This window comes from Thunnus thynnus, chromosome 3 (assembly GCF_963924715.1).
Source record: "Thunnus thynnus chromosome 3, fThuThy2.1, whole genome shotgun sequence".
Lineage (NCBI taxonomy): Eukaryota > Metazoa > Chordata > Actinopteri > Scombriformes > Scombridae > Thunnus > Thunnus thynnus.
The window spans coordinates 27,710,168-27,734,801 of record NC_089519.1 but is presented as its reverse complement, the minus strand read 5'-3'; the positions used below and the strand labels follow the sequence as shown (position 1 = coordinate 27,734,801).

At 36.0% G+C, this 24,634-nt stretch overlaps 1 protein-coding gene across 1 annotated transcript; it reads right to left on the bottom strand.

Annotated features, from left to right (window-relative positions):
- Positions 1–3,664: 3,664 nt before the first annotated feature.
- Positions 3,665–12,024, bottom strand: LOC137179988 (suppressor of cytokine signaling 1-like). Its single transcript, XM_067585125.1, has 4 exons — positions 11,709–12,024; positions 9,019–9,485; positions 7,162–7,349; positions 3,665–5,107 (listed from the first exon to the last, which is right to left on the bottom strand). Exons 2-4 carry the CDS (start codon positions 9,253–9,255, stop codon positions 4,783–4,785), a joined length of 750 nt encoding a protein of 249 aa, XP_067441226.1. The 5' UTR covers positions 9,256–9,485; positions 11,709–12,024; the 3' UTR covers positions 3,665–4,782.
- Between the last annotated feature and the right edge of the window lie 12,610 nt (positions 12,025–24,634).

Here is a 24,634-nt window from a genome sequence, read left to right as displayed (position 1 = left end):
ACAGTTGATGCTGTGTGTAGCAGGTGGAGGCATCACAGGTGGCCATGACCTCAACAAGGATTGATATAATGAAAGAAATCATCTTTTAACAAATATGAAAGTGCCTTTCTGTCTCAACAGTCATATTCAAGATAATAATCTCGCACAGGACTGTCGATAGCAGTACTCATAAGTTTCAGTCTCCTGAAGATTTCTATCAATGTCAAAACCATAAATATGTGCACAGTTTGCAATACTAGTGTGGGGACCTATAATCTTTGATGTAAACTGTTATGCACACTGAGAATCGAACTGCAGATTTTCAAATTTCTTGTTTGGTATAATTCCTTGATATGTTAAAAAAAAAAAAGTGGTAATAATAATCATGGCTTTGCAAGGCAGTATCAATAAAATATTTATTGTAAGGATACGAAATGGCTACCTTCACATGCAACTTAGCTTATTAACATTAACTTTTTAAAAGTATAATCAAGTGACATCCAAATCAACAACTCGAAACTAAATTAATGAGGGAATCTAAATTCAAGTTAATTGCTTTGCTTCACACTGATTTACGGTAACACTGGCCAAATTTCTGCAAGTCTTGACAAAATGTAGTGTTGCAAATTACCACAATTATATATCTAAAAAAACGTGGAAGCATTTTAAACTTGTGTAGTATAATTTCAATAACACAAATCATTATTTCAAGTTGTTGTATAGTTTCAGGTTAACTTACCTCAAGTAACGTAAGCTGCGACAGTAACGGCACCAACCGGGAGAAAGGAGACCACAAGGTTAGCCACATAGCCTAGCTTGTTAGCCTTAGCTAGCTTGGCAGCGTTGAGCTAAGTGGGCGTGTTTCAGGCATGGATGTATTATAAGAGCTCTTATAATAGCTCTTAATTAAGCCTGGTTTAAAAAAACAGGCTTTATTCAGCCCCCCTCAGCTCCACCTCTTTGCCCATTTTGGATTAGCCGGGGAGTTAGGCGGAGTCATACATTGCCAAGATGGCAACTGCTGGAGCTGTCCATGTTCATACCTGCTCTTCAGAAACCAGTGGGTGATGTCACGGTGGCTACTTCCATATTTTTTTACAGTCCATGGTTCATCATTGACATATAAGTTGTAATATAAGGCTGATTCTTGATCTAATAGATTACTCACTTCACTTCAGGCTTTTGGCTTTGGTAAAACATTCATCTCCAAGGTTGCCCCAGTTCTCCATTTCTTTTTCTTATAGCTGTTGAATTGCTTTCAATACCTATTTTGCATTGCCATCATTTTCAAGGTTTAAGGATTTTTGAGAGAGAGATTAGAATAACTCAAATAACAATTTGAGGGGTGAAGGTGGCATGGAGATACTGGATTTTATGGATACTGGATTTTATGGATGTGAACTACACAGTGAAATTAAAATGGATTAAAGAATATTTGAAACCTCCAGAATCCTTTTGGTACTTTATATCGCAGAATATTTTTGGAAAAATGGGAGGCCTACAATTTATATTACTATGTAATTATGATGAAACAAAATTACCACAAAATTTCAACAATCAGCAACATTATGCTTTGTCCATAATTTCTGCCCCAACAAGACTATTATATGGAACAATGAATACATAACCAGAAAGAATAAATCACTATATTTACAACGTTATATATAATTTATCTTGCAGACTTACAAAATGATGAAGCTAAAATTTTCAGTTATGAAGAATTTCTCAGATCTAAAACTTTTCCCGTCACTTATAAAAAATATCAAACGGTACTAAATGCTGTTCCTCGTGGGATCCTTCAGCTAATGAAATGCCGCTCTGAGAGGAAAGAGGAGTTACAGGAAGTGGAACCTGCCTTTCATGTTAACGGAATAAATATAAAAACTCAAAAATGTACCAATAAACATATAAGGAATTATTTTTACTCCAATTTTCCTAATATTCAGTGAGAAACATCATTGCTTCTCCCATATAAATTTGGAATGAACTGAAGAAGAAAAAACAACTAAACACTTATTTTATGAACGTCAGTACACATCAGGATTCTTTAACCATCTAATTAAGTTGAGAGACAAGAACGTAATACTATACTATATCAATTTATTAATTTTACTGGGTAAATTTCATATCCACAAAGCCAAGTTCTCAAGGTCTCGCCCATCATTTGAAATTTTCAGGATTGAATTTAGGAACATTTTGAGTCTATTTAAATTATAAACGAGAAATGTGCTCACACAATTAGTTTGATTTAAGGATTATTTAAAGAAATTTGATTTTATTTCCTAACTTCTCTGTTAATATTTTATATTATCTTCTTCATACATGTTACTTATGTTATATATATTTATATTTATTTTATTACTATTACTTTTGTCTTATTGAGAATGGAGCCATATTTGTTATGTTATCCATATCACACTATGATGCCTAAATGTTCTATGTTTTTGACTTAATGTCACATGCTGTAAGTGATGTTTTGATGCAATAAAAAAAACCCCAAAAAACCCAACAGTCTATGGTTCATTATCACCTCAGTCCCTCAGTAGATAACCAGCTCTCCAGCTCTTTCTCTTTGACATATCGTCATGTTGTCCAGCCATCTGTTCCTAATGTTCTGTTTGTTATCAGCTATCTGCCCTCCCCCTCTGGATGTGTTGTTTGGACAGCATTCTCGTGTCAAACTGTGAGCTTGTTTCTGGTAAAGTCACTTTTCATATCTGTTCTGGCTCAGTGTCTGCATTTAGGTCTTCAGTCCTGCTGCCTGCAACACACCCATTACAATTGCATTTTTTAGAGTAAAACATTTATTAATCTGAACACAATTTTGCAAAGCATCTCACTCTTGTACAATATTTGTTATTCCACAACTGAAAACAGTAACTACACATACAAAACCATTATTTCAAGTGTTGAAGAATAGTGGATCAAAGTCCTGACTTTAAAACTGCATTAATCAATACTTTCATATTACCAGATTGTTTTGTTTTGGTTGTTTTGGTTTTACACATTTACTGTATAACTGAGTCTCAACTGCTCTCATCAACCCCTGTATACAGCCGTTTTCAGCAAAAGACAAAATTACCTGACTTACTAGTTGGTGGAGACCAAAACTACGGCAGCCAAAAGCAGCCATGGTTGCAATCATTTTATTTTATCTCTTTATAAAAATGTTTTCTCAGGATGACAGATTATCTTGAGAAAACAAAAGGTTATTTTCTTAAGATAACAGGATCATTTTAATACATTATTCAAATCAGTCTTTCTCATTTAATGAGAAGGCTATAGCTGCAACTTCAGAGGTGTGTATTCCAGTAATCCTGCTGATACTGTTAACTGGATACTGGAAAAAATGTGCAGTTTAGCTGGATTACAAACTATTTAAAGTATAGGCTCTTTTATCCATTAAGAAAACAAGTGGTAAGGCATTTGTCTCATTATAAAAAGCAGCTCTTAGCTTCCGTAAAAAGCACAATAAAAGAGAATAGATTTACATTCATCATGTGGCAAGAAAAAACTCCAAATAAATCCTAATGTTGCATTGTGAGTGTTGGATGTGTAGTAGTAGGGATGTGGAGTTCCCAGTATTTGTATTTGTATCTGTATTTGTTGAGGCAGCAAAATTATTTGTATTTGTATTCGAATAAAAAATGCAAATAGGCGTAAAAATCCTTTTTTTGGGGGGGGGGATATTAAAATTGATTTTAGGATATTAAAATGTTAAAATAAGTGTTCATCAATAAATCATCTTGCGAAGGAGGTCCCTAAACTGGGTCTCAAATTGAAGTCTCTCAGATCATAGACGACTGCGCTGACTACTGAGCTAAAACTCAGCTCTGCACCATTGTATAGACAGATCTTTACCTATTTATACACCCGTCACACAGAGGCAGCACAGCGAGTAAGTTGTAGGGAAGAACTTCAAAAGTCATTATCGCTTTGAACTTTTAATTTTTTGCCTATATTTTACAACCTAACATTGTGGAAAGGGGAAGGGAAACAGCAGGTTATGGAGAGTCCCTTTTAAGCACTTTGCATGTGTCTGTAGCTCAGCTTTATCTCTAGGGAACACCCCTGACTCCGGGGGTGATGCTTAAATAAGAAAATGTGCAGGTGGATGTGACTCATTGAGAGTTTATTTTAAATATTTTAAAATATTTGTACAAAATAAATATCTGTAAAAACCTACTATGTGAGCTTTTCTGAATACCATATTCAGATTCGGCTCCATTCCTAGTAAGTAGGCAACTGTTCGCAACTTTATAAACTGGTAATATATCAGATTTTTTCAAATCAATTAATGCAGCTTTAAACAGCAGCAGATTTTTACATTTTGATGGATGCTAAGTACTGATATGTATTAAAGAGGCAACAGTGCAGCATATACACAGGATTTGTTGAAACTGGTTTCGTATCCACAGATAAGAAGTGAGGATCTGTGCTTGTAAATGTTATTATTCAAACAAATACTATATGAGCCACATATAACTCTGCACATACAGTTTTGTTAAGTGTGCAAACCAGCTGTGAATAACTTGCAGATCAAATACTCAAGCTGTAACACAAACATCGTCATACATGAACTCTATACATAAATATACATTACATTTAGCAGTCCTAAATAGGGTGACTCGCTAATGGAACTATGAGTCTTGTTTTCATGTTGTTTTGCCTGTCGTTGTTGTGTTGCACTTCATGTATCTCTGTCTTTCATCGCTGTGTAATGATGTGTGTAAACTGTAATGTTGATTTTTCTTATGATGACTGACTGACTGACTGACTGACTGATTGACTAACTATTACATACTATATATGATAAGGATAGGCACGAACATATTCTTTCATTTGATTACTGAGTCCAGGTAAGGTGCATGTACTGTCTGCTCCATAAGTGCGTATAAAAGCCCTCCTGCACATCTGCTTCAGGCTCTCTGGCCGCTGCCTACGATACGGCTCGGTCAGCTTACAGGAAGAGCCGGTGTAATAATCGAGCAGAGCGAAGAGTGAAGCAAAAGTCTTGTGGCTGCCATGCAGACTGAAGAGCAGGTTGTTCACCATGACACGAACGCTAGTCGGGCCGTCATTGCTTTGGTAACTCAGAGTGAAGAAAACATCCGGCTGACCGCTGTCTCTGCAACACCAAAGCAATAAACAGTCACTTTCTACGTAATATATAATATTTTTTATAGGAAATATAATTGGACTTGGTCAAGAGATAAAAATTAGTACAGGATGACAATATACAGACTTGTCGATTTTAAACCACAAAAATAGGTACATAGGGAAATTAAAATAGAATAAGATAAATTAAACATTACCTCAAATACACCCAATATAAGTGAATACAATAGATGACACTTACACATTTATAAACAGTGTATAAATATTTAATCAGAGGAGGTCAGTCAGGGCCTTCAGGGCCCGACCATTTTTGAAAGGTGTAATTTTTAGTTAATAAAATATTCCAAATGAGTAATTATAATGTTATGTTAAAATAATAGAATAGAATAAGTTCTTGAAATTATTTATTTTATTTTTAAAAAACGTTTTGATTTCAACATAGTTCCCAGGAATTTGGTTTGGGGGTTTGGTTTTGGTGAGCTCACAAAACTACACAAAAAATCCTTCCTTTTGTTTGCTGAACAACATGAGCAAACGTCTACGGCATCAGAAGGCCAGGTTGGCAGTTCTGCTGATGCATTTGTCTCAGTGGGAGAAATAACCAGGTTTGCATCGTTGGTTTGAGCACATGAGTTTAAAGGTGGTGGAAGGCAATTCTGTAATGGACTTATTTTAATGTGGAATTAATGACGTAGTTTGCATATTGTTTCGATATTAATTGCTGGCGATAAGTGTGCTTTGTGTGTGTGTGTGAGTGACGGGGTCATCAATCTGACTATTGAAGGCCCAGTGCGAGACTCCACGGTCCACTACTGCATTTAATAAATGGTTTATAAAATGCTATAATGTACTTAGGTATAAGTTAACTCCTCCTAGTGAAGCAGATGATAAACGGCAACACCTCTTTGTGTAATAATGAAGAATCTTATTGGAATAATCTGGTTCAAAACCTTCACTTGGAGAAGATCTGAAGCTTCCATCATTAATTTACAATAACTAATAAAGTTAAAGAAATCTCTTTCAAGCTTTAAATTAATATATTACCAAACTAACCTTTATTTGAACGAGATTTAAAAGTGACATTGTTGATAACTGCAGCTTTTATGAGTTGCTAATGAAAGTGCTTTTCACTTGTTGTGTAACTGCTCTCGTGTCACACAATGTTTGGCCTGATATGAGAGCTTTCATTGTTTATTATATCCTTCCTGTATTTGTTTTGTGTTTTCAACATGTGCTGCTTAGATTTCATGTCGACAATAAAATAAATAAATGATATATAAACCCGAACACTACTTATGTTACGTGCATAAGAGCAAATGTAATTAAGATAAGCTGCTTCATTTCCTTTAAAAATGAAACCCTCTAACAATAACAAAGCAGTTAAACTTGTTCTCCCAACTTTTCTTTTACGTAATATTTTCTTAAAGTAACTGTATTATTCACTACTTTATTTTATGTATAAGCTATTTTTTAATTAGGCCTTATTTATTAGCTTTGCTTTTTATCTCCTGGTGGCTTTACTTCACTTCTGTTTTGTACATGTGATTTGTCCACTTAAATAAAGTTCTGAGATACAAAAAAAGATAATGAAGCGCAATATAATATCATTAATTATAGATAATATAAGTTGTAATGAAATAAAATATGTTTTCATAGGAGAAGCTATAATAGTTGAAAAGTCTGTACAGTAATACAAGTTTATTATATATAGAAAATGTCGTTATATGTGCTTATAACTAAATTATAATGTGTTTCAAACTATTTATTATATGCTTATATTACAGATAAATAGGGGAGGTTAAAGTAAAGTGTTACCAATGAAAGTCATGATGAATGTAACTCCAATTTATAGTAAGTTATACATGTTTTACATCATAAATACAGTAAACAGTACCAGGTGAACTTTAAATCACTGGGTGTAATTTATTTATTTTTTGTTTTATTTAATTGAAACTTTATTTATCCAGATAATTAAAAGCAGAACTTTCTGGGTATCTAGGCAAGAAACAACATTCAAAACAAATAAAACAATCCTAAAAAATTTAAATGAAAGTGGTGGATTACCTGATGAGGAAGGTGCCCAGAGGTACGTGTGTGAGTATTTCATGTGCCTCCTCCATTGTCATCGGCCCCCAGTAGTAGCCACTGTACTGGAGCTGCTGATAAGTGTATTTCACAAGTTTATACTCTGCAGAGCTGCTGAATGGGCGGAGGTGTGTGGGCAAACTCTCAGCATCAGCTCTGGACACTCGCTGCAGTGGAAAAAAAAAAAGTGGAAATGATTTTTTAAACACTGAGAAGACATGTGTTGTACTTGATAAAAACTTTAAAAACTTGTTATATGTATAAATCAGTCTGTTCTTTTTATTCCAATCAAACACAAACACAGTTGAATTCAGGGGCTGGTTTCTGTCCCGATGTTGAAATCACTTTGGGCTACATTCACAAAGATCCAGAGAATATCCTCAAAAAACACCTATCGAGGATTCCCAACTTTGAAACGATTTAGAAAAAGTGACTCTGAAAAACTTCAAACTGTTTTGATGTTTTAAACTTTTCTGTTTTTGTTGTGTAGCCAGGATTTCACACACAGTGTCTTTATTTGTGTTGATGTGTTTTGTTTGTTTTTTTAAATCAATTTGATGTAAAAAAAAAAAAAAAAAAAAAAAAAAAAATATCATCAAGATTTTGGAAATCAATAACAACAGTTTGTGAGTCAAGAATCCTGATGATGTAGATGTGTATCCAAAGTCCAGTGGGAATGTAAACAGATTATTATTATAATAATTATAATAATAATTATGATTATTAATTTAATCTAAGAATTTCTCTTGTCAGTTAATTAGTACTTAAGACGAAAAGCGCAACCAGGAAGTCTGGAAGAACGTCCCAGAATAAATTAAATCTACTGTTGTACCTTCGATACTTCAACTTCATTTTTAGTTTCACATTTAGTTTTAACACTTTATGTTTTTGCTTTAGGACCATTTATTGACCATATTATGTAATTCTTCTGGTTGTCTGAGAATGTCTAATAATAATAATAATAATAATAATAATAATAATAATAATAGTAGTAGTAGTAGTAACAATAATAGTAACAATAATAGTAACAATACCAATAATGTAATAGCATAACTCCTACTACAAATACTACTAATAATGCTCTTCACAGTGTTGATCAATTTGTAATAGAAGTTTCTGCAGATTAAAGGTCAGATTTATGAGGAAATTAAAAATAAATTCTGATGGACTTTTGCTGACTGAGTTTCCCAGAGATGATGTAGTGTGTGGGTTTGTTTTCTTCATCAGATAAACTGATGTGCAAAGTCCATATTTTATCATAAACTATCCAAACATAGCAGACACATCACATCTTGTTAGTCAGTGGTTAAAATTCATGCATACACTTGTATTACATGTTTGTGGTTCATTTTTAGTTGTATTAGTACAATTATTGTTAACAGCAGTTGGCTGGAATAAAAGTCTACACCTGCATAATGACAAAATAATACTATGAATTATGAGAATATTTATTATTATTACTATTATTGTTATTATTCATATTATCATTAGTACTAGTATTAGTATAAGTATTAGTATAAGTATTATCGGAACAGGCTGGAACAAAAACCTACATGTTCACACATCCCACACCTCTGTCTAAAATACAAGTTAATTATGGAAAATATATCAAGGGTCTTAAAAGTGATGAGTCATCTCGTAACCAATGTTTAAAAATAGTGTTTCCAAATACTGGAAAGTGTATCTATGGTGTTTTTTTCACATAAAATAAACAGTAAGACAGAAATCTCTCGATTGACGTCTGACTTCCTGCTGTTTAAAAATCCACATCTGAAAACAGTTTAATTAAAAAGAATAAAATTAATAGAAAGTACAAACAGTCAAATAAACACTAACTTGGTGCCAAGTTTCAGGTTCTTCCTCTGAGTCGTGTTGGGTGAGGAGTTGCTTCCAGTGCAGTGGATCTAGCTGCCTCGTCTTCTGCTCTTGGCCCTCTGGTTTGACTCTCTCTGGACTCTGGGCTTGTTCGGGTCTTGCGGGCTCTTCAGGGGGCTGACTCTGGTTCTGTGTCTCAGCTGCACGGTTCTGTTTTAGGTTCTGTACTACTGTTCTATCAATATTGTCTCTGACCATCCTACAATGGAGAATCCTCTTCGTGGCCACCTGTTGCACCGGTTCCTCCTCTGTTCATCGGCAGATCCTCCATTATCCTCTCAGGGGTCTGGTCACCTGCTGCTCAGTCCTCTTTGAGACTCCATGTTGCTTAAAGATCAGCTTATGATCTTTAATCAAGATTCATCAGCATTATCACAGAGTACCGGAAAAGAGCAGAGGCTCAATCTGCTCATGTGTCCTTGAGGGAGCTGAAACACAAACAATCAGATTTGAAGCATAATGCTGGAAATTTTATTTGTTTTTCTTATTGTCAACAAATCTCATGTGCAGAACCAAAACATATTGTGTATCCAATGCCTGATATATCTCATTCCTCTGTGCTGTAGACCTCCATTGTTTATTAAAAACCTCTTGACTTTGTGCTACATTATAAATATTCTCAAATAACTTCAGTTGTGATGTAGCACAAGAATCTAGCGATACTCTGTAAACTGAACAGCATTCCCACACATGCTCAGTGGCGTCTTGCGTAAGAGGAAATGTTCTCCTGACGCTGAAAATGTGATCGCTGTACAGCTGCAACGATCAATTGATTAGTTGCCAACTATTAAATTAACAGGCAGCTATCTTGATAATCCATAAATCATTTCGAATCATTTTTTAAGAAATAAAATTCTCTGCTTCCAGCTTCTCCAATGTGGATATTTTCTGGTTTCTTTAGTCTTCTATGAAAGTAAACTGAATATCTTTGGCTTGTGGACCAAAACAAGACATCTGAAGACGTCACCTTGGACTTTAGGAAAAAGCGGTTGACATTTTTTTCACCATTTTCTGACATTTCATAGACCGAACAATTAATCGATTAATCGAGAAAATAATCAACAGATTAACCAATAATGAAAGCAATCATTAGGTGCAGCTTACATCGCTGGTATACGTCTTTGGAGCCATTTCTAAATAAACTACTGTAACAAAACTCTGGTGTGTTGAAGGAAAATGAACCCTGTGCCACAGTGTGACTCATTGATGTGCTTTTAATAGCTTTTCGCCAACAGCGGAAGTCTACAGCACAGAGGAATAAGATATATGAAATTTTGGATTCACACACACATTACTTGTCATTGTTGGTTTGGCTCTGCACATGAGATTTGTTAACACTAAGAAACATCCTTATCCTTTAATCCCTCACCAGTCAACATAATATGTGTGTGTGTGTGTGTGCGGGTGTGTGTGTGCGTGTGCGGGCGTGTGTGTGTGTGCCCGCCTGCCTATTGGAGAGTGATAACTCATGTGACTGACAATAAAGCACTTCTTCATCAATGACTGGGAAGGGCGGATGTAACATAATCACACACGAAAGCTTTCACTTTCTCCGTCAAAAAAAAAAAACAACAAAAAAAACAACCAACTGTGGATCTCGAGTTTTATTTAAATGAGGAAGATTGCAAGGAAATATGTCACTGAAGTTGTATTCTGTGCTGCTCACTTAGTCCCAATATATTGAAACTAGACTGTGTCCAGTTTTACTGGTTTACAGTTACGTATCTCTGGGATGTTTTTCCTCGGTGTCTGAAAGTATTATAACAGGATCATTTCTGTTGTTACAGCTTTGTACTCCAGTTCTCTGAATTTTAAATGAAACAATGACTGTAAGGTTTAAGGGTTAACTTAAGTACTTAGGCACTTTGAACTGGACTAACCTGTATGAAAGCTGCTATAAGAATCAATTTCAATTGACTGACTGATTGATTTGAGAGTTTTTACACATTCACAGTGTATAAACCTTTTCATACGTCCCCTAAATTGTTAAACAAAGCAGCAGGACAATAACGGAGAAATACGATCCCTGCTTTGTTCACCCAGAGTTGATGAAAACACCCTGAAATTAAAGCTAAAGGGCAGAAATTCAGCCACACAGTCACTGTTTAATTTCAGGTCCAGTTTGCTGGACATCAGTGACAATGACAACAAAAAAAAAAACGTGTCAAAATGTCAAAATGTTGATGGACTGCAGTTCAGGTGCCAGGAAAGTGTTAAAAAACAAAACTTGACCTAATCTTTACATTACAGAAATCATTCTGTCATTTGTACTGCACATTTTTATGTAGTAAAACACATTTACAATGTATGAAATTAAACTGAAACTCATGACATGCTGATAACGTTGACTTTGTTATGGTTTTAATCCAAAAACAGGAGTTGACGTGGCTGTTAAAGTTTTCATAACCTCCCACATCTGGCTGAAATCTAAATATGCCTGTTTATTTATTAATTTTTTTTTAAAAAAAATCTTTCAAAATGCATCAATTAAAACTGTAAGAGAGTCCAGCTCTGACTCATTTGTGTGTTTCTGGATCAAAAATGATGCAACCTGTTGGGTCTAGATGAATGATTCAGCACAAAAAATGACATGTAATTTAGTAAGTTTAATTGATCATTGCATAATTAATTAAACTCAAAAGCGTACTTACATTCTAATAACTGACAGCTCGGTGTGTGTTTGAGTCCAAACTGGAGTGAAATGCAATGCAGTGTGTCTGCAGAAGATCGCAGCTCGACTTGAGAGGTAACATCGTACTTTCGGTTTAAGTTTTGGTGAGTTGGAAGGCGGAGCCGTTATTTCAGAGCTTGTTGATGAAATTAGGCTTCAGCAGACAGTAATGCTCCCCGGCTGCGTGCAGGATTTAGTTCATTTACAGGCATCGGTGCACGCGGGCAGCTATACGTAGTTGATGCGGAGGCGCGCGCGCATACACACACACAGACACACACAGACACACACACACACACACACTAACGTTCAGGTGGTAGCTGTTGTACTTTCGCTTTCACTTTGCTCGAAGATTTCCCTTAAATCACGTGATCTGCCATCAATGGTTGTGCATTTGTGTGTGGTTATGTGTGTGTGTGTGTGTGTGGTTATGTGTGTGTGTGTGTAGCACATTTTTACTTATTTAAGCACATTTAACAAGAAAACCGCACAGATCATCACATGCTGAAAATGCAAAATAATCTGATGCAAGATTAATTTTTTTCAAATAATCCGTTATAATGATTTCATTTCATTTCATGTATTGGTTTATTTAAAACAAGGACAGTGTACAATAAATGTAGTGCATCAGATATAACACAATACTTATTTCCATTTTTTTTCCCCCTGGGCGCGTATGAATGCACATATAACAATATAAAAATGATAATAAATACACTATCATTATCAATACACTAGCATTATCAATACACTAGCATTATCAATACACTAGCATTATCAGACCTTCATGACAGTTTAAAAAAAGTTTCAGACTTACCTTCTTATCTTGTCTTAATGTTCAGACTTACGTATCCACTGATGAAAAAAAATAAAAAGATGCAGAGAGCACATACACATCTATCCACGAAGTACTCTGAGCTCTCCTTTGTCCCCACATCCATGAGCCTGCTGAACAAAGACCCTGTGTGATCTGTAATCTTTTTATTGTTCATTTTTTTATAGGTCATTTTTATGGACTAGGATGCCTACCCACTACAATAAGACTTCTCATTTAACTGGATATCTGATATATGGATTCTGCCTCCTTTATACATCTGTTTTTAAACATTTTTATTCCATTTATCATTCTCTGCTCTTTATTATTTTAGGAATAATGTAAACCTTATGTACCAGTGGTACAATAGTGTATTTTATTGTCTTTACATATGGAGATTATCTACCTATATTGTGTGAACCTTGTATTTTTTTCCCTCAGGGACAATAAATACTGTATCTGACACAAACAACATGCTCAGAAGTGATTACATTTACAAATTATTCAAACAGTAAAACCTTGAAACATTCATAAATGTGGCCTTTTTGGTCATGATCACGACAACTAGCCTAACACTCTTACAAAATCTTGTAGGATTTCGAATAAAAACAGAACAGTTTGGTTGCACTTTCAACGGCAGTTTGACACCTTGTGGGGAAACAACTTTACTGCACACGCCATGATACCATGGTAAACAGTGTGACTGCTCATCATAACACTGAATAATAATCAGACCCCATGAAGCGTTTAGATATGAGTTTATTCACAAAGTACAGATTTTAGCAGTCACACTCACTCAGAGGCAGTGTCACATATCTCACATTATAAATAATGCAAATATAAACGTTATTGTAAGAGGTTGATACTTCAGGCTGTGGAGCTAGACGTGTGGTTTTCGTTTTTGTTCCGTCTGTGCATCAAGTAGGCAGCTGCTGTTACAACCAGGATCCCATAAGTAGCCATGACACACTGTAAAAGAGCAGACGAGGACACTTCTGTGACTGTGGGAGCTTGATATGTGTGAACTTTATAAATATTCATATTTAACAGAAGATGTACGTGTATATGTGTGTGTGTGTGTGTGTGTGTGTGTGTGTGTGTGTGTGTGTGTGACGTACATTTCTGCGACCCTGCAGAGTGTAGCTATTAAAGTATTTCCTCAAACCAGTCAGTTCCACAGAAGTCGGAGCCTCAATGCCAAACAGCTGCCTCTGAAATACATAAACACACAATCACGCACGTACTCACACTGTCAGAGCAGGCACAGAAGTCAGACGTTTTTTCATGATTTTACAGACAGAGCAATGTCATTTATATGTCACATTTATTTGCAATTAAACCCAGAATGCATTGAAATAATTACAACAAATATAATAAATAAAACACTCACAAAAAATACAAATAACACAAGGAAGGAGGAAAGAAAAACCATAACTAGACTAACCATCAATAAACCCGGCCAGCCCTGCCAGCATATCAGCTATGCAAAGCACTCCTTCCCATCATAGCGAATGTGAAACCATCACATTTAAATTTAATCAGTATGGAACATCGATGACTTTACTTTATTGGTAAAGAGGCAAAAACGCTCCGAACAACACTACCTCTGAATACAAACAAAAGAAGAAAACTGAAGTAATAAGAAATTGAGCAATTACTTTCAGTTGAGCCCTGAAAAAAAGAAGAAGCTGAATACTTTCACATGTTGAAACTCGCAGTGCTTGATTGGCATAACAAGGTAGCATCAGCATGACAAACTGATTCATGGTTCATGTCATATTAAATTGAATTATTCATAAGCCTGAACTCCAGCCAGTCATCCACAGACTCTGATACTTTGTGTCTGTGGCTTAAAGCTCGATTTCTCTTTGGCCAAACATTGAGGGGTTTTTCCGACAGACAAAATTATTATTTATGATGCCAAACACATTATATTTATCCAAATCATGCCGCTTAAATGTATGAAAGTTAGAGCCTGTTCCTTTTTCACAACAAGCATTTCAAACTGAGACTCTGCGAAGGACGTTCATGGGAGAAATAGTTCCACATTTTGGGAAATATGTGTCCTTACTTTCTTGCTGAGAGTTGCAGGAGGAAATCAACACCACTCTCATGTCTGTCCATTATATGTGAAGCTAAAGCCAGGAGCTTATAAGCTTATCTTTACATAAAGACCGGAAACAGTCTTGGAAAACTGTTATGGAATGTTATGTATTGCAACTTCCTCGCTGCTTCCTGTCTTCATGCCAAGCTAAGTTAACCAATTCTTAGCTGTAGCTTCATATTTTAAAGAATAGTCTGACATTTTGGCAAATACACTTATTTTTATAGCGGGTTAGCTTGGCATAAAGACTAGAAACAGGGGGAAACAGCTAGTGTGACTCCATCCAAAGGCAACAAAACCTGCTTACCAGCACCTCTAAAGCTCACTAAAACACAATATACTGTATTTTCGTTGTTTAATATGTACATAAACTGAGGAATAAAATGGACAAATTGTGTGTGTACAGTGGCCGAGTGGTTAAGACACTGAATGTAACATCTCTGGTTTGATACCTGCCATGCACCTTTGTTGCATGTCATCCCCATATTTCCCGTCTGTATCTCTACTGTCACTATCAAATAAAAATACTTCTTATCCAGGCTAACAAGCTATGTCCCCCGTTTCCAGTCTTTATACTAAGCTAAGATAAGCTAAGATAAGTTAACTGTCTCCTGTCTGTATCTTCATATTTAAGACTGATATCGATCAACTCATCTAACTCTCAGCAAGAAAGCGAAAAGGCATTTCCCTAAATGTTGAACTCTTCCTTTAAGGGGGTCTGCGTCTGTGCTACACAACAGTATAAATGCTTAAAGGGGACATATTATGATTTTTGTGATTTTCTGTTATTTACATACTGTGTCGGATATCTATGTTAAATATGGTCAAAATTCCAAAATATGAAGTGAGCATATGTAGAAATGCTCCCTAAAAGTTCAAAAGCCGGGACTTCAACTTGCTCTCAACACTTAATTTCAATGTTTATCTGAGCGCTGCTTTAACACTTTCCCCACCCATAACTATCCTGCCAGTCTGGAGATTGAACTGATGACCTTCCTGTTACAAACTTGCTTCTCTAACCTTTAGGCCACCACTGTCTCCTTCACTGCCTTGTTTCACTTTAATGCACTGAAGCATTCATCTGGAATATCTGTTTTACATGAAGGATAATGCAGGATATAAGGATTCATGTGAAGAGAGAAATGATTTCCATTATGAACATTAGACTTGCATGAAGACTGCCGGGGGCGAAGGAGAGACAGAGCGACAGCAGAGTGCTGACAAGCCTGCTCTGCTGTTTGCAGAGTAGAGAGGAAATCATTTTTTTTCTCCAATCCTAATGCAGATTCATAAATCATCGCTTAAAATGAAACCACTTAGTTAACTGGAGTATAATGGACTGAAACATGGCTATTCAAATCTTATACAACAGCAGCTGCACTCTTGTTTTTTTCCTGATTCTATTAAGATTTGATCGAGAACAGTTGATGTTTTTTTGCTTGAATTTCCCAATTTCATTACCCACGTTTGTAGATAAACGTGAGCTGAACTGAAAACAACCACATAACCACAAGTGAAATAGATATCTGACTTTCTGGTTACCATGACTACAATACTATTACATTTACCGAGTGACTTTACTGCAACAATTAGTCGATTGAAAGAAAATGATTCTGTAACTATTTTGATAATCGATTCTACGGAGCCCCTAAAGTCCCAAAAGGTGATATTTTTTTATCTTGTGGGAACAGGTTAATATCCGTACAGTAAAGGCATGATAGGCCTATGCTTTGAAGACCACGGGGGTAAATTACATTTATGGTTTTTAATAGTTTGATGATTTCCCAAGTATGTTAGAAACATGGCGGCGTTCATTGCTTTATTTGAATAGTCAATTTAGTCAAGTTAATATCATGTGGGAACGAGTTATTATCTTGTCTGCACAAGATAATTTTCTTTTCCACCTTTTAAGACTTTAGGAGCTCTGTTTATCATCTGCTGCCTTTTGTCTCTGATTCAGTGTTTTGTTTTGTTTTTTTGTTTTTTTTTATTAGCCAAGTATTTGCTGGTTCCAGCTTTTCAATTGTGAGGATTTTCTGCTTGTTGTTCTCATACATGACAGTAAATTAAATATTTTTTGGTTTTGGACTGTTGGACAAGTTAAAAAAAAAGCGATATAAGGGCTTCACTTTGGGCTCTGGATCATGGACTAAACACTTAATTGAGGATATAATCAACAGATTAATCGATAATGAAAATAATCGTTTGTTGCAGCTCTAAACATCATTATATAGGCTACCTGACATCTGAAGCTCTAAATGCCAAAAGCAGCATATCAGACACGTCTCTTAAAAAAAATATAATCCCTTCAGCTGCCACTAGGAGGAGATCACTGGATCTTAAAGCCTGTTACTAAATTATTATCACAAGTATGAAAGATCAAAATGTAGGTTCAAATTAAATTTTAAGTGAAATGATTAAAAAAAAAGATTTACTCTTAAGGTTTAAACATTATGCTAATAGTCATGTATTTATTCAGAATGATCCTGAAGCTGCATGTCATGTTTTTAAAGAAATGTTAGAAAAATAAAGACTTTTCAATCTGTTCATGGATGACTTGCTTGAATTGTATTTGATGAAAAGTGCTGTTTCGAACAGGAATCAAAAAGAGGAAATCGGATTGTTTCGTGTTTAAACTGAAACATTCCTCTGAACTGGGCTGCAGATGGATGTGAAAACTAGAAAGCTTCCTGCAATCTTTTACCACCATTGTAGAGCTGAAACAATGGCTTGATTCATAAATTAGTCGATCCATAGAAAATTAATCAGCAACTGTTTTTATAATCGATTGATTGCTTGATGTGAAGATTTGCTTCTTTTCTTTGTTTTTAATGAAAGTTAATTTAATATCTTTGTGTCGGTCAGACAGATTGAAGCAGATGAAAATGTCACTTTGGGCTCCTGTAAACTGACATTTTTAAATTATTTTACGAGATTTCAAAGATAAAAACCATTTATTGATTCATCATGAATGTAATCAGCAGATTAATCAGTAATGACGATTAGAGCATCAACATTTAGTCGATCGACAGGCGATTTTAATATCTGATTATTCAATTTTGTCATTTTTTAAGAAAGTAAAAAGCCCAAAGTCTTTGATTCAGTCTCTTAAATGTGAATATTTTCTTCTATGGTATCAAATGACTAATCGATTAAACTGGATAATAATAAACAGCTTAATTGATAATAATGATCATGAGGTTTAGATTGGATTAACTTTATTATCTCAGGGGGATGGTTTACACACACACACACACACACACACACACACACACACACACACACACACACACACACACACACACAGCAGTGCTCATGATGTACAAAGGTTCAATGTGAAAGAAAACACAATGCAGCCCAGAAATATACACGATACAATAAAGCAGCAGCCATGATGAACATAATTGTAACTTTGCATCATGTGCTGCCTTTTGTCTTTCTTTCTTTTGTAAAATGTTATAATCTAATATTTATATTTTAACAAGCAAAATTACAGTATATGAAGTTGAATTTCTGTACATTTAATGACTTCCTGAAATAAATCATCTCTACGAGGGCGGATACCAGCCGTTCACTCCAATCACTCAGATCTCACTCTGCTGCAACCAACAAGTGATGCTCCTCTGTTGATTAATTAATCTTTTATTAATCGTTTTGGTAATATGTTTAAAATGATTACGAATGTCTAAACTTATCCCAGCTTTAGGTTTTGTCTTCATAAAACAAACAAACAAGTTATTGGTGTTAATAACATCAAACCAAAAACATTTGCATAATCACGTTCTTTAGTTAGTAAAAGGTGCTCTATCTGTGTACGTTAGATCATTGGTTCTCAAAGTAGGGTCCGGGGACCCCTAGGGGTCCTTGAAGGGGTTCCTGGGGGTCCCCAGAAAAGGGGAATCATTTATTTTAACTATAATTCCATCCATAAGACACACAATGACAGAATGTATGATTATTTTTGTCATGGGTTTCATACACTTTCTGTAATAAAACATCTAACAGCAAAAATCTTATCAGATCGGGGTCTGTGGTCTAATTTGTGTCAGTTTTGGGGTCCTTGATGTGAAAAAGTTTGAGAACCACTGGGTTAGATTATCAGAGGGAAAAAACATTTATAATAAAGAGAGAGAAAAAGAGAAAGTTTTATCTTTAAATGGCCAATCACAGTCAAAAAACTAACATATTAAACAGGAAAATGCAAAGAAATCCACATTTAATAAAATAACCTCACATAAAATTAATAGATTAAACAGATTAATAATCCGATTATAGATAGACTGATATTTTCACCAATACATATAGTATAGTCACATCCATTGATCACAGATGAATCATGCAGTTCTTGACGCCAGTTCTTACCTTCACCTCTGTTATGAGGTGACCGAAGCTGGTGATGGGGATCCGGGTTTTAACAGGAGACGTCGGCATTACTGGAGAAGGTTTGAACAGAAATGTAACGTCACAACCTCAGACTTTATTAAAGTGAACGTTTAGCAGCTTCAGACTGATACTTGCTGCTATTTTGGAGGCAGGACGGGACAGTTACACAACATATTCATGTGTACTTTGTCTTCCGGGAGCTGTGATGGACAGCAGAGTCTGACCAATAACGTGTTTCCTGGCAAAGTGCTGACCAATAGGATGCGGGTTGGTGGGCGGGGCCTACTGGATATTACACAAACTACAGCTGAGAGCCCAGAACACGTCGTTCCTCGATAAAACCACAAGAGGGCGCAATATTCACGTTTATAACTTACAACAAGGTAAATTCACCTGGAGATTTAACTGCTTCTAGTGGCTTTTAATGTGCTTACACACATCCATCACATCTATCTATTGTATTCATAATATTTTCATACTTTATATTATATATACAACGGTCATCAGAAAGATACACAATGGACAACAAGCAGAGCAAAGATCATTCAACATAAACATATCACTATGATGTTCAAGCAAGTGGTTGAAAAAATAGATACATAAAAATATACAAACAACAAGTGGACAAGAGAAACTGTTTCGTGTGAAACGTGTGAAAGAGTGCAAGAAGTGCTGCAATAAATACTGAATGGGTAAAAAAGTGATGAGTTTCTATACATACAGAAGGTGGTTACGTACAGTATATACAGCCTACTCAAATATACAGTATGTTTAACAGTAATGGATGATATGTAAACATGTTATTGCACAGTTTTGTTTTAAATGAATATATATAATTTGAAGGGACAGTGGATGCTTGAGTGTTACAGGGTTATTGCATAGTGACTGAGTTAACTGTTCATCAGAGTGATAGCCTGTGGTTGCTTTATTTTACGGGTCACATAATTTTGCACTAACTTCCTGGAGCTTTTCCAACTATTTAAGAAGCTGGTTTATAACTATTAATTCTTAGGAAACTGTCTGGAAGGGGCATTATAATTTCCACAGTTGGAAGAAGGATTAAGAGTCTCCCCTCCAGTAAAAAAATGTTTTTCTCCTTGTTCCTTCAGTTGGATGTTTGAGCTTCACTGTGCAGAATGATGCATGTGCAGAGTTTGACACTTGAAGGCTTTTTTCCATTTATCTGTTGAAGGAGGAAAGTGTCTCTGCGCTCACCTTAAATCTTAGTTTACGGCATGTATGTATGAACATGATTTGTGACATCACAACTAGTTTGAGGCCAGTCACAGTCCAAAATGCAACTCACACAAGTGTGATGTGGAAACTTGAAGCCTCCAGCGCACAGACACTGAGAATGGACTTTACAGTGAAGTAGGAGACATCTTGTGTCCAACAGTTAAACTTTTAAAATGAACAATATTTGCATAATCACAGACGGTAGATGTCATTTTAAAGATTTTTTACTACATAATTTAACTTTTTTGTGGAAAAACCATATTAGACACAAATTATTATTCCAAGCAGAGTGTTTTTATTTGTCTTAAAATATGTCTTGAGAGTATTTTTTAAAGCAACAGTGTGTAAGATTTAGTGGCATCTAGTGGCACAGACTTGTCAGAAATGGAATACGATATTCATAAGTATGTTTTAATTAGTGTATAATCACCTGAAAATAAGAATTGTTGTTTTCGGTACCTGAGAATGAGCCCTTTATATCTAGATAGGGGGCCTTCCACATTGCACCGCCATGTTTCTACAGTAGCCCAGAACAGACAAACCAAGCACTGGCTCTAGAAAGAGCCTTTTGCGTTTTTCGCGCATTTCATGGCCACTGTAGGTTGTCCTACACACTTGGAAGTGGAGGGCGAGGGGTTTTCAGTTAGTTCAGTTAGCCTTTTGCGTTTTTCGCGCATTTCATGGCCACTGTAGGTTGTCCTACACACTTGGAAGTGGAGGGCGAGGGGTTTTCAGTTAGTTGCAATCTGCAACCTCATCACTAGATGCCACTAAATCCCACACATTGGTCCTTTAAAAAGATATAAAAATGCTTGACTTGTCATAGGAGCAACAAACATTAATGTTTTGCAATGCAGTGCAGCAGTTAATGTTGTTATTAGTTACATCTCTGTAGTTTAGTAATTTTTCACCCGCTCTGTGCCTCCCCATGGGGACCTGCAACCCCAGTGTAGGAACCATGGCCTATGGCCATAGTCCGTGTACCGGGCCTCAGAACATTTGCTACCCGGTCGTGAGGGATATGATTCTTTAACTTTGTAGGCTATCATAAGCTATTTTTGGGGGTAAATACCTTGAACTTGGCACAGTCTGTGCTGCATTTCCCTCATCACTCCCTGTCATGTCATGTCCCTCTCTCTGCTGTCTTTCTCTCTCTCTTTCTTTAGTGCAAACTTAAACTTACATGATAAGCGAGAAATGCAAATGAACACAACAGTGCAAAGGAGCATGTGGTAACAGTCTAATCAGTGAAGATCAGTACTGTCTTATGATAAGGGGTTAGAAACAGGTCACCTACAGGGGCTTGTTGTCTTAGAGAGGCTTTTCTTCACTGTCTAAAGGCTGAGGCTGGGAGGGGGGATGTCAATATTTGTATCCTACTCAACCAGAAAAACCAGCAAACACACCCACTTTTCATAAAATTCGGTCAACTGTGCAGAAGCATGAAAACCGGCAACGCTCCAGGTGAGCAAGTTGCAAATTCTCTCCTCCACCTTCCTACTGCAGACCTTTGCTGAACTGCTGAACGGTACCAACACCTCTGTGTTGGCAGCAGTGGAGAGGAGGTGTGCATTCAGAGAAAAAAATGGAGGGGGAGTGAACAACAACAACAACCTGGACAAGACTGCTCATAATTTCACCTGTGTTCTACCTGTAAACACAACACTTTGATTTCTGTGGCTTATTTATTGATCTGTTTTTACAACCCTGTACAAGCCTACACACACAATTTAACAACCAAGCTCTCAACCAAAATTTGCCTTTTGCAAACCAATCTTTTACATCTTAGGCCTCTTTTTCATATTAAATTGTTAATATATTAATGTAGTTCAGGTGCATTCTGTCTTTAATAGTCAATAAAAAGGAGAATTACAAAAAATTTAAGTATAGAGGTTTGAGACAGGTATTATGATAACACTTGATTTTTTTTTTTAAATTTCTTTATGTTTTCACATTTTTGAATACACCCCAAACACAAGATGTCTCCTTATTCTCTGAAATATCAGTGGAGGCTTCAAGTTTCCACATCAGATTAGTGTAAATTGCATCCTGATCCACGACTGCCTCCAAACTTATAGTGATGCTCGTGATACACGTCTTAAACTCAGATTTAATGTGAGTTCAATGTTCAAAGTTCAATTATTTAGTTAAAAATCCTTAAAATGACACCTATTCCTCCTCCCTCGTTAAAAAATTGAGAATCTATAAACGTGCAAATATTTTTCATTTTAAAAATGTAACTGTTGGACACAAGATGTCTCCTACTTCACTGTAAAGTCCATTCTCACTGCCTGTGCACTGGAGGCTTCAAGTTTCCACATCACACTTGTGTGAGTTGCATTTTGGACTGTGACTGGCCTCAAACTGGTTGTGATGTCACAAATCATGCTCATAGATACACGCCATAAACTAAGATTTAAGGTGACCATAGGAAAACTTTCCTACTTCAGCAGATGAAAGTGAAAACAGCCTTCAAGTGTCAAACTCTGCACATGCATCATTCTGCACAATGAAGCTCAAACATCCAACGTAAACCTGCAGCGAGGAGCTTTTACATATAAATGAACGTCCGTTACACAATGCTGATTAAGACCATCACTGCCAGATAAATCTCTCTGTATTTCCCAGTAAACCACATTTTTTAATCTGGTGTTGAGTTTGATATTCCCACGCTAGCCAGATGAATGCGTACTGAGCATGCTCTACAGGCAGAGCTTGTGCAGTGGAGGCTTCTGCTGGCCGAGCGGCTAACTTCCGGTTAGCTCTCTGCTAACTTGAATGGGGATAAAATAATTTAATAATGCAGCTCTTCTAGACTTTCTAAATGTTATGAATGGACCGAATTCTGATTTCATTTCGCAGGGGTTGTGTGACACTCAAAACAATTAATCCACAGCTTATGACGTGTCAACAGTGTTTTTGTAATTATTCTCTCTGCCAGAAGAGGTTAGACAAAAGTCCCGCACTCCAGCTTTAAGGGACAAGAAGAGAAACACATTTCTGAGTGGAGGGGGACTTTAATGTTTTTCAATGTATATACAATCATTATGTAATAATGGTAGAGGATGATCAGTGATTTTTTAAAAGTATTTTTTGGCCACTTCAGTAGCGAGTTCACAGTACAAAGATGACAGATAGAGAACGACTTTCACAAAGGTCTCCAGCCAGACTTGAATCAGGGACATTGTGATTCACACTCAGCACCTTAAAACGACTTAAGAACTGATCAGTGTTTCTAAAATGCCTTCACTGCATGTTTTGTTTAACTGTTTATGTTTTAATCTCTAAAAAAGGCCAGAAATTCAAGTAGATTTATATTATTATTATTATAAGATTTATACTTCCTGTGGGACTGAGACACAGGCAGAGACGTAGCCTCCGTCAGTGAGTTCCCCTTTTAAAATCACGGCACTGATTATAGGTGTAAAGGTTGTTTGTTGCACCAACTCTACATATTCTTACACCATCATCTCAAGTCTTTGATCAAACAAATCTATGTAATACCAATGGTTTTATATTATAATAATTTGTTTTTATATTGGTTTTATACTGAAGCTGAAGTGTATTATTGCTGGTATGATTGCTTAGAGCTGTGGGCAGGTTCCTGTGAAATAAAAAAAAAAACACCTTTTAAAACCCCGTTCTCACTTAAAAGCTGTAACATTGCAGGTTCAATTATTGAAATGTGGCAGTGGTTTCTGTCATTCACACATAACCTCCTACACATAACATGACTGTTCCAGGCAGATTAAAGCCACAATAAACATAAGGGACATCCCTCCACTGTCAAATGACAGAAGTGGAACCACTTTCACATTCAAATCCCTCAATAGTCTTTTCAAGTCTCACACACACAAATCACACAGAAAGCTAAATCCATCTTATCAAATCCAGATCATCCCCTCTGTAGGGAATTTGACATCATGTCCTCTGGTCAGAGATACAGGTTTCCACTAGCACTTTATTTTTCTTATCTTGATTCTTCTTGCTGCTGTTTTCCTTGCTTTTTACATACGTCCTTATTGTCTGAATTGTGTGTATCGTACAGTCACCTTTTATTGTCTCGGTGTGGTTTTATTGTGTTTATGTTTTCATGGTTTTTGTGTTTTTATGTCGCCTTTCTGCAAAATTAATTTCCTCTTGTGGGACAATAAAGATCTGAACTGAACTGAACACAAGAAAGTAATACATGGCTTGTTTTAGTTAATGATTTATTTTAGTGCTGCAAATTTCTAAACAAATTCACAGTTAACCAAAGTGGATACAACCCTCTGACACTCAGGGAGAGCCGGGTTAGGCATCATGGCTGAATCACACAGCTAGGTGGCGCCTGGGCAGACATTTGTTGGTCTGACCAGTGCTTAGGTGC

Excerpts from the sequence above, each read along its gene's own strand:
- LOC137179988 (XM_067585125.1), bottom strand. The coding sequence starts at position 9,255 with ATGGTCAGAGACAATATTGATAGAACAGTAGTACAGAACCTAAAACAG. Across the intron at positions 7,350-9,018 it reads AACCTGAAACTTGGCACCAA|CGAGTGTCCAGAGCTGATGC; the intron begins GTTAGTGTTTAT and ends TTTCCACTGCAG. Across the intron at positions 5,108-7,161 it reads CTGGGCACCTTCCTCATCAG|AGACAGCGGTCAGCCGGATG; the intron begins GTAATCCACCAC and ends TTGGTGTTGCAG.